The 11,485-nt window shown below is 38.6% G+C and overlaps 1 protein-coding gene across 9 annotated transcripts in view; it reads right to left on the bottom strand.

The window, feature by feature from the left end:
- Positions 1-11,485, bottom strand: part of LOC122094065 (tRNA(His) guanylyltransferase 1-like) — a 128,869-nt gene that overhangs the window by 108,815 nt on the left and 8,569 nt on the right. For all 9 annotated transcript variants that reach the window (XM_042664702.1, XM_042664708.1, XM_042664704.1 and 6 more), the window contains 2 exons: positions 7,513-7,644; positions 7,329-7,373 (listed from right to left, as the gene is read on the bottom strand). In XM_042664702.1, the coding sequence (XP_042520636.1) occupies positions 7,329-7,373; positions 7,513-7,644 (177 nt within the window). The remainder of the gene's footprint in view (positions 1-7,328; positions 7,374-7,512; positions 7,645-11,485) is intronic.

Raw genomic sequence — 11,485 nt, 5'->3', positions numbered from 1 at the left:
AAAAAAAAAAAAAAAAAAAAAAAAAAAAACAAAAAGAAAAACAAATAAAACAAAGTGAAAAAAAAAGCAGAAACTGGTTTCCCTCCCCTACACTTAAGTCATGCAATGTCCTCAATGCATGGATAGAATTAAAAATGAAGACAATGCAAGGGGGTCATATCTGATTAAAAGTTAGTCATCAGTGTAAAGAGGTTCATGGAGATCCATGACCTCTTCACTGCCAGTATTAGGAAACTTGAGAAATGGCTTTAAACGCTGACCATTAACCTTCGAAATTACCCTTGTTCCTGGATTCAAAATCTCCACAGCCCCATGGAGATATACATATGGACAATAAATAGGCCATCACATCGGGATCTAAGCTTACCAGGAAAAAGATGCAATCGAGAGTTATACAATAAGACCTTATCTCCAATTGTAAAAGATTTATGCAGAATGTGTTTATCATGGAAAGCTTTGGTATTTTCCTTGTAAATCCTAGAACTTTCATAGGCTTTATTCTGAAGTTCCTCCAACTCAAATAGTTGGAGCCTACGATGAATTCCCACATCAGGCAAATCAAAGTTGAGCTTCTTGATGGCCCAAAAGGCCTTATGCTCTAACTCAACTGGTAAGTGGCAAGCTTTCCCATACACCAAACGGTAGGGAGACTGACCAAGATCGATCTTGAATGCAGTCCGATGGGCCCACAAGACATCAATGAGCCTAAGGGACCAATCCTTACGGTTGGGATTAATAGTTTTCTCCAAGATTTGTTTGATCTACCTATTAGACACCTCCACTTGTCCACTAGTTTGGGGGTGATAAAGGGTAGATAATTTATGGGTGATCCTATACTTTTTCATTAGGGCCTCAAAAGGTCGATTACAAAAATGAGTACCCCTATCACTAATTATTGCACGTGGTGCACCAAAGCGGGAAAAAATGTTCTCTTTGAGAAACTGGACCACCACTTTGTGATTATTAGTTTTATAAGGTATGGCCTCTATCCATTTAGAAACATAATCAACAGCCAAAAGTATGTACAAATTCACAAAGGAATTAGGAAATGGTCCTATAAAATCGATGCCCCAAACATCAAAGATCTCAACTACCAAAATAGGGTTGAGGGGCATCATGTCCCTCTTATTGATATGGCCAAAAGCCTGGCAGGCAGGACAAGCCTTGCAAAAATCAAAAGCATCTCTAAAAAGAGTGGGCCAATAAAATCCGCATTGGAGAACCTTTGCAGTAGTTTTCTTAGGTCCAAAGTGTCCACCACATGCATGATCAAGACAAAAAGAGATAACAGAATGTTGCTCATGATCAGAAACACATCATCGGATAATCTGATCTGGACATATCTTGAACAAATAAGGATCATCCCAGAAAAAGTGCTTAACTTGGGAATGAAATCTATACTTATCTTGGGTGGACCACTGATCCAGAGTCACACCTGAAACTAAGAAGTTGACAATGTCAGCAAACCATGATTCATTGGACACTGCAAATAATTGTTCATCTGGAAAGTTCTCGTTGACTGGAGAATCGACAGGCAAGGAATTGGGAAGCCGGGATAAATGGTCTGCAACTAAGTTTTCAACTCATTTTTTATCCCTAATTTCTAAATCAAACTCTTGCAAAAGTAAAACCCACCTAATGAGACGGCCTTTGGCATCCTTCTTCTGAACTAAGTATCTGAGAGCAGAATGATCAGTATACACCACCACATGTGAACCAACTAAGTAAGACCGAAACTTTTCTAATGCAAACACAACCGCTAAAAATTCTTTTTCAGTGGTTGTATAATTGAGTTGTGCATCATTTAAGGTCTATTAGCATAATAAATGACAGTGGGCAACTTATTAATTCGTTGACCCAAAACCGCTCCTATGGTAAAGATCTGAAGCATCACACATCAGTTCAAAAGGTTCAGTCCAAACAGGTGGTTGAATAATGGGTGCATTGGTCAACTCCTTCTTAAGTTGTTTGAAGGATTCTAGGCACTCTTTAGAAAACTCAAAAGTTTGATCTTTGGCAAGTAATGAAGTGAGAGGTCGGGCTAATTGACTAAAGTTCTTAATAAACCTTCTGTAGAAGCCCGCATGCCCTAGAAAATATCAGACATCCTTAATAGATTGAGGAGGTGGTAAATTATCAATTAAATCTACTTTGGCTCTATCTACCTTAATTCCCTCCTTAGATATTACATGGCCTAAAACAATACCAGATTTAACTATGAAATGGCTTTTCTCCCAATTCAAAATCAAATTCTTAGATATGCACCTTTTCAAAACTAGAGAAAGATGATGAAGACATTCAGAATAGGAATTCCCATGAATTGAAAAGTCATCCATAAATACTTCTAAGAATTTTTCGACCATGTCCAAAAATATGTTCATCATGAATCGTTGGAACGTAGCAGAGGCATTACAAAGCCCAAAAGGCATATGCCTGTAAGCAAATGTTCCATATGGGCATGTAAAAGTGGTCTTATGTTGGTCCTCTAAAGAAATTGGGATTTGGTTATAGTCGGAATATCCAACAAGAAAACAATAGTATTCATGTCCAACTAACCTCTCTAACATCTGGTCAATGAATGGCAATGGGAAGTGGTCCTTTCAGGTTGCCACATTAAGTTTCCTATAGTCTATGCACACTCTCCACCCAAATTGGATACGGTTTAGAATTAGTTCATTATTGGCATTGGGAACTACAGTCACACCAGACTTCTTAGGCACTACGTGAACTGGGCTTACCCATTGGTTGTCAGAAATAGGATAAATTATTCTATGATCCAAGCACTTTAGGATCTCTTTCTTAATAACTTTCATCATCCCTAGGTTAGCTCTTCTTTGGGGTTCCGTGGATGGTTTGGAATCCTCCATAAGATGTATATAATATTGTGCAATAAAAGGGCTTATACCCTTGATATCAGCTATGGTCCAACCTAGGGCTTCCTTATTATCTTTTAACACTTTATGTAACTCCTCTTCCTGGTTAGAAGTTAAATTGAAGAAATTATTATAGGAAGAGTCTGGTCAGGCCCTAAGAAAGCATAGCTCAAATTATATGGCAACTCTTTAAGATCTAGCTTAGGGGGCTCAACTATGGAAGGTTTGGGAATAGAATTGGAAAAGGGTCCTAAGGGCTCGACAGGTGTGTGAAGACTCAAGACTTCAAAAAAGAAATTTTCACTATCATCATCCAACTCATCCATACACTCTTGGAATTCTAAATCAAAATTAATATCAAAGTTGATAATTAAATCATTAGAACAATCCAGAAAATCCACAATCATATTAATCTCTTCTTCCATATGTGGTTGCTTGCCTATCCTAAACATGTTAAACTCAACAGTTTGGTTACTAAAAGATAATCTTAGAAAACCATACCGACAGTTGATTAATGCATTACTGGTAGCCAAGAATGGCCTTCATAGAATTATTGGGATCTCGTCCTTGGTTGAGAAGGGCTTGGTATCTAACACAATGAAATCAATAGGAAAAATAAATTCCCCCACCTTTAGTAAAACATCCTCAACCATCCCTTTAGGAATTTTAACAGACCTATCTGCCAACTGAAGAGTAGTTCCAGTGGCTTTCAATTCTCCCAGTCCAAGTTGCTTATACACATGGTAAGGTAAAAGATTCACACTTGCGCCAAGGTCAAGTAAGGTATGCTCAATGTAGGTGTTGCCTATAAGATATGGTAGGGCTCCCTGGATCCTTATATTTGGCTGCTATAGGCTGAGTAATTATGGAATTAATGTCACCTGCCAAGAATGCCTTTTTGGGCACACTAGTGATACGTTTGTGAGTACACAAATCTTTCAGTACCTTTGCATAGGCAGGGATTTGGGATATGACATCCAAAAGGGGGATGTTCACTTCTACCTTTTTGAAGACGTCTAAAATTTTATCCATGGACGCAGTCTTCCTTTTGTTTACCAAGCAATTAGGAAATGGGACAGGATAAACATAAGGACTGTTAGGGATTTGCCCCTGTTCAGAAGAATCATTTTTGGTTTCCTCAACCAAATCATATTTAGTTTCAAAAAAATCTTTAGGTTCATCAGACGAACCTGAAACAAGAGGCACACTTGTGTCATCAACTGAAGGAGAGTTAATATGAGTAATAGATGAGGAAGATTTAGGAATGCTCTGTTGGTACTCTCTACCACTCCTAAGGGCATAAACAACATTACATTGTTAGAGGGCCCTTATTGGGTTTGACCTTGTACCATATTCAGTGGTGCATTAGTTGATGTTTGTGAACTAACAGGCTAATAATGCCTAGGGTTAGGCTCTGGTTGACTGGGTAAGTGATGAGCACATTTATGTATGAAATCTAGGGTAGTAAAACATACATTTTACATATTTAGAATGGAGCTACCTTGGGTTTTACTCTCTTTTTGCAGGTTTTATATTTTCAAGGCCTTAAGGATTATTGGGCATTGTATCTTCAATTTTACACATAAAGAGATCCTATTTCTTTTCATGGTTACGAAGAGGACAAAATTTTTAGCAAGATGGACGTGTTCAATTAAAAGTACACATTCGTTTGGTCACCCATACAAATGATTATTCTTTTCGGGCCAGAAAAAGAATAATGGATCAGAACTGAACCGAGATGCAGAACCAGCCCGTTTGCAATTGTCCCAGAGGTACAAGGAATATTTCGATTGCCAACAAGGATCGATGGACCACATCCTTAAGTGATTAAAGATTTTTTTTTTGTAACAACAACTACCTAGTGTAGTTGGTGAGCTATGGTGTGCAAAATTCCCTTGCTCACCAAGAGGTCTCAAGTTCGAATCTCATGGTTGTTTTTTTTAGAGAATTTTGTTGAAGATTTTCTGCTTTTCACTCACTTAAAGCACTAAGGGCATGGAGGGGATTTCCACATCAAATTAGAAGCAAATAAAATCGTGGAGAAGTGAAGAAAAAAAAAGGAAAGAGAGAAAAAGGGGAGAAATAAAGATTATCCAAATCTTCTCTCTCCTCCACATCATCACCCACCAAAAGATTGTCCAAATCACATAAGGCAAGAAGAAAATCATTCGTTGGAGGGAGAAAAAGAAGAGAAATAAATTAGAAAAAAAAGGAAAGAAAATAAGCAAACAAATTATTGGAAATTTCTCAAAATTTATTTATCTCTTCTCTCTCCTCCAACTTAGCACTTTTGGTCTCAAAAGATCTCACAATCAATTGTGGGTTTCTCCCTTTTAGGAAAGAGAAATTTGTTACCCTACCTCTCCATTCCCTATAAATACAACTCATGTAAGAGGAGGGGAGACAATTTATTCTTCTTGTAGTTTTTTTTTAATTGCTCTCTCTTTATCTTGCTCTCTCTTTAGTTTTAGTTCTTCTTTATCTTTTCTTCAATCACTTTTGTAATAGTTTTTTTTTATTTCAATTAATGCAAGCACTCTTTTATTTTGATTCAACCCTTTTATGTTTATGATTTATGCAATTGAGTTGTAATTTTTTAAGTTATAGTTCTAGGCTTAGCTCTAGGTGACAAGATCACGAGCCGTGGAGCAATTTTTTTTTTCAAGTTCAAGCATTGATTCAAGTAAGTAGGCTCCTTCAGTAGCCTTCTCTCCCCCCTCTCATTCCCTCTTCTGACTACCCTTTCTTTCTTAATTTAGGATTTTTATTTTCAGTCGTTATATTATTGCTATCCCTTTCCCCCAAGGTTCATGGCTAGTGTATGTGTTGGTTTTACCCCTCGTAGCCATAGAACCATCAATTTATTGTTTTTATTTTAATTGTCTCCCTTTCCCTAAAGCCAAGTAGAGTAACCCTTGTAAGAGTGACTCTCTGGTCAAGTAGGGAAGCTCATATATGATACATCCCTCGGGCTAAGTAGAGAAACCTACTTGTGAGTCTCTCTCTAGCTTTATCCCCTTTCTTTTACTTTATTTTTATTTCAGCATTTTTTTCCTTTATTTATTTATTTATTTTTTAATTGCGTGGGTTGTTTATTTTCAGTTATTTATTTATTTAATTTTAATTGCGTGGCTTGCGTCTTTAAATTCTTAGATGACGAATGGTTAGGACGTTATTTTAGATACATATGTTTAGGACGATAATTAGAATTAGATCACAACCATTAATCGGTTCACTTTCGCATTATTAAAAGAAATAAAAAAATAATGTGGCTGCTCTCCCTGTGTTCGACCCGTAGCTACACTGATCCGTATGCTTGCGGTTACATTTTAAATCTCAAACAACACCCACAGGGGCCCACAACTGGAAGAGGTCAGATCTACTAGATGATTTTCAAATGTTGTCATCATATTGGTCTTGTCAGAAATAGATTGCCCTCCAATTGCTGAAGAACTACAAATTATCTACTACAGACTACAGTGCTTCTTTAGATCAATAAAGAACCCTCCCCACCCACACACCCACAAGGAGGAGCATTTATAGGAATATATAAAATGAAATTCAGAGAATTAATAAAGGTATAATACCTTGGACACTTCTTTCTTAAATAGTTAATCCTCAATAAAACTGATGATCGAACATGTTCATAACTGTGTAACCCGTGTATGGGCACAACCCTCACTAACAAAATTGTGCAGCATTTAAGGTCCTTTGATAAAAGAAATAAGCCAGCCAGCTACAGTAGAAGAATCATGATTTATAAAAAGTAAGATGCCAGCGGAATTCTTTTGAGGGTACTAAAGCATTTTGGCAACATGAAGATCTGCCCAACATAAATACAGATATGGAAAACTTTTTAAGTGGAATATAAATATTTCAAAATATAATAAAATCTCTTCTTTATAGACAAACAGGAACTTCATAACCAGATTTTCATATCCCATCTCCCCTTTTGTACTTTTTTCTTTGGAAGAGGACAAAAGTGGGATTGTATAAGGGCTTGCAGTAAGGCTGGATCCTATTGTGTATGTCCTTTTTGAAATCCATAAAATTTTGGTTGCACCATTCACCTTTCCTAAAATTACAAGATTTAAAAATTAAATAAATAAAAAGAGGAAGAATAAACAGTGTAAAGAAGTGAGTGGTTAAAAGGATTAAGCCAGTACTACTCCAATCTATTGGAACATCCAAATCTCCTTGCGGAAAAATTCAACAATAAGACTAACCACATATTTTTTAGATCCTAAAACTTATATTCTTGCCAATTTTGATGACAAAAATCTCTAACATTTGTTGGTTCTTATATTCTAGTTAAAATCTCTCATCATCATGTCAATCATTACTTTCAGTTGATTGGTCTGCATCAGCCTTTTTCCTATCTTCCATTGTGACTTAGTGAGAAAAGAAGCCACGGAATCGTAGGAGCTAAAATTAGTAGGATATCAGAGGACGAACCTTGCACGCCTCTGGTAGAAATTTGAAGTCTTCTTCAAAATGAAGCTGGAAGTTGTAAAATTACCAGAAATATAATTAGTTCTAATCATCAAAGAAAAACAGCAAATGATACTTGAATAGTTCCAGAAGTTAGGCAAATTGAGATTAACATGATGTAACAAACCTAAATAAATAACTACAGTACCTGTACTCATCACTGAACCCATAAGAGTATATTATATCTGGATATTCTTCCAACACAGCCATTGCGCATGAGTTCATCAAGTTCAAAGCTTGCTCATCATTTGGCTTCATAAATTCATGAACTTGAGAAAATCTACAAAAAGCCAAAAAAACTCTCAAAAGTTGAGGCATGGCATTTAATGCATGCTAACCAAGAACACAATTCCACATGCCAAAATTAAATCGGTAAAAGATCCACCAGGAAAAAAGAAAACGAATTTCTAAATGACAAACTACATGACAGTGTCTTTTTTTTTTTTTTTTCATTACTGTAAAGAAGAAGAATACAAAGGGAAAAGAGAGGGGAGCCTAGAGCAACAAACCCAAGAGGAAAGAACCTAAAAGGAGCGGGGAAACATCAGAAAAAGAGAGGGGGGGGACTAGAAAGCATAACAAAAGGGGATACATCATCCGGGGGGATCAAGAAGCAATAAAGAGGAAAAGCCCCAGGAAACAACAATGAGCATGTTCCTTGGGTAGTTTCTAACAGGATGGTCCTGAGGGAGGCGAGTTTGGAGCTAACATCAAAGTAGATGGCTTTCCAAATCATACCATAAGATTGGGAGTTGAACGTCCATCTACAAAGATTACGCACATATGGGGAAATAATAGCACAAAAAGCAAGTTTTCCAGCACATGGATGGTAGAACCCTCAAATGTCATATCTATCCAGATCCACTCCCTACTAAAAGGAAGAACAGCTCTTGTGGAAGGCCAGAAATTGCGGAGCACCCTCTTCCAAACAGAGGAAGAGAAGGGACATGCAAAGAAAAGGGGGTTGATGTCTTCGATTCCATTCCAACAAAGACAGAAGAAGGATGAACCTGAATGTGACAGTAGATAAGGAAGGACTGCATAGGAAGGCAATCAGAGATGGCACGCCAGGCAACGAAATTGTGGCGAGAAATATGACCTTTGAACTAGATAATGTTGCGCCGGGGGGCAAGGGGGCTTGGAGATCGGATGTAATTCCAAGCAAAGGCAGAGGAGAAAGAGCCTGAAGGAGAGGGGAGCCAAGTGGTCGTCATTTATTCCGCAATGGCTAGGATGAAGGGGAGGGAGAGAGGACTAGATGTCAAGGAGAGAAGGGGGGAGGATGAAGGGGGGGACACCAGGAGCCGCTAGAGATAATAGAGGAAACCTTAGAAGATATTCAGCCCAAAGAAATAGAACCTGGGGGTAAGAATGGAGAGGAGAATACCTGAGGAATGCAAGGATCAAACCAAAGAGAGGTCGAGTAGCCATTCCCAATGACTTGAAATCTGAAGGAAAGAATATTGCGTCAAACCTAGGACAAGTCAGAGGAAGGAGAGATGGACCAGAGAGTGTCATTCCAAAGAAGGTAGGAAACCCAAATGTTTTTTTTTTTTTTTTTTAAAGCAATCTTCCAAAAAAGTTTGAGAATTCCAACTGGGTTTACAGTCTGAGTCCCATTTTATGAGGTGAAGTAATCTAGAAGTGTCAGATCCTTTCCAAAGGAAGGAGCAAAGGCGAGATTCAACGGCTCTGATGATCGACTTAGGGAGGACAAGGATGCCAGTCCAATAGAGATACAGATTCGAGGATACATCTGGCAAGTTCCAGACGGCCCACATAGAAGAGGAGTTTACCTTTCCAATTTTGGAACATTTTTTCTTATAAGATCAAGCATATGGGTGTAATGGTGGGCAGAAAGCCTAGCAAGGATGAGGGGGAGGCCAAAATACTTCACAGGGAAAGTATCAGGGGAGAATCCAGTGAGTTGGAGGAGACGGTTTCTGGAAGTCTCAGGGACTCTTGAGAGAAAGATGCAGTACTAAGAAGATTGATGCGGAGGCTAAAGAGGTTCTCATAGATGTTGAAGGAAGACATAATGGAGGAAATAGAGAGGGGATCAGCCTTGGAGAAAATCATGAGGTCGTTTGCAAAAGCAAGATGGGTAAGGTTTGGGGGCTTACACTTAGGAATGGGAGAGATAAGGTGTTGGTCAATGGAGGATTAGATGAGCCTTGAGAGGACTTCCATCGATAGGGTGAAAAGAAAGGGGGAAAGGAGGCAAACTTGGCAAGTGCCAACAGAGGAAGGGAAGTAACCAGCTGGGCTGCCGTTGACAAGGACAGAGAATTGGGGAGAAGAAATGCAAGAATGAATCCAAGGGACAAAAATGGAGGAAAAGAACATTTGGAGCAGAACTCTTGAGATGAAGTCCCACTTGATACAATCGAAGGCTTTGTGGATGTCAATCTTGAGAAGGTAGCAAATGATGGAGAGCCGGTAGTAGGGAAGAAATCCCTAAGATGGGTCTCAGGGTTGCAGGAGAGAGTGAGAAATTGCACAAAGAAGGGAGTGGAAGGAAGCACACAACCAAAGGCTGCCAAGCCACACAGGCACACACTCAAACCAATTCTTAGATCATTCTTTAATTCTGGTTTGTCTATTAGTTACGACCAATTTAAAGAAAAAATAAAAGACATAAAAATAGAAACTCAATTCACATAGAAGCTATCCTAAACGAGGAATCAATTTATAAAAGAAAACAAAGTCAAAACCAACTCTCTAAATCCTAGGTGCCTCAACTTGCCAAAATAAAGTGACAAAATAAAATCCAAGACAATCTTCCTAAGGTAAATTCCTAAAATCCTATTAGACCCAAAACCAATATGGATCTGGTTCATCTCTATCCGGAAACCCAGATGCGTATGGATCGCTCCACGGGTGCGTATCTGCATCAGTTCCCCCGGTGTTGAGAAAAACTCGTCCACGAATTTTGTCAAAGGGCAACAATAACTACTCACGAGTGGGGGTGAAATGCTTCTTGTCCATAACATGAAAAAAATCCAAGATATGAAGTTTTGGAGGAGCATTCAAGTCCAGAAAATCAAAGGGAAGAGCAAACTCCTGGTGGTGAATAACTTTCACTGCACTAGTTACCATCATCACTTGCTCCACAATCTTCTCGGTTTCTATTGTCACTACTGGTTGGTCAACATGATTTCCCACATCTGCTCCACCGTCTGAAGATTCTACCATGCTTGACAACTTATCATAGAAGATGTCAATACTACTAGCAAGCTTGCGAACAGTATAGGATTACAAAGTTTGGCGCGCAAGGACAGAGATCATCTCTAATCAAAAGAACTAAAGCATATCAATCAACCTCCATTACGTAGCATAAAGGGTGGCAGAATTGTTATTAAAGTGAAATTCCAATGATTGTGGTAGCAATGTAAATATGAAATCTCAGCTTGAAAACACAAAGAAATAAAGGATTGACAAGGCAGGGGTATATTTGGAATCAAGTAAGAAAATAGGATAAAAATAAATAAAAGAGAATGGAAAGGGGTAGTATGGAAAACAAACAAAAACTAATTAAAGGAAAAGACAAAAGGAATTGTAGGGGTCGAATTTGTTTGTGCACCGACAAAACAGGAGTGAAGAAACCTAGTGTGGTTCTTCTTCTCTGTCAAAGCAAGCAAGGGTTGGCCAGCACCGCTGCAACAGAGGAGAGCCAACGAGAGGAATGGGAGGAATTCCAGGGAGCAGACAACGTCACAAGAAAGGGTCGACAACTAGGTATGATTCCTCTCCTTTTTTTTTTTTTTTTGTTCAATGTTTTCTCTCGCTCTTTCTTCTCTTCTTCTCTTCTTTTTCTTTTGCCGGTTGCTGCCGGAACCCTCAAAGAAGAGGTCCAATGGAAGGAGATGGAACAGAAAAGTGGCGGTGGGAGTTTGTTTGTGGATCTTCGAGAGGAAGATTGGGGTTTTGTGGGGATGGTTCAACTTCTCTATTCTGAACAGAGGCACTCGTTTGTTTTTCTTTTCTTTTTTTTGGCTACTATCGAAACCCTAGAAAGAAGAGAGGGTCCCGATCGAGGGTCACAAGGGTAGAATGGGTCAATGGGGGTTGTGCTCGAAGAGGCACAAGGTTGGGGTTGGGTTTCAGCATTTTTTTTTTTT

The sequence above is a fragment of the Macadamia integrifolia genome, chromosome 11 (assembly GCF_013358625.1).
Source record: "Macadamia integrifolia cultivar HAES 741 chromosome 11, SCU_Mint_v3, whole genome shotgun sequence".
Taxonomy (NCBI): domain Eukaryota; kingdom Viridiplantae; phylum Streptophyta; class Magnoliopsida; order Proteales; family Proteaceae; genus Macadamia; species Macadamia integrifolia.
This window is presented reverse-complemented; position numbering and strand designations above follow the sequence as displayed.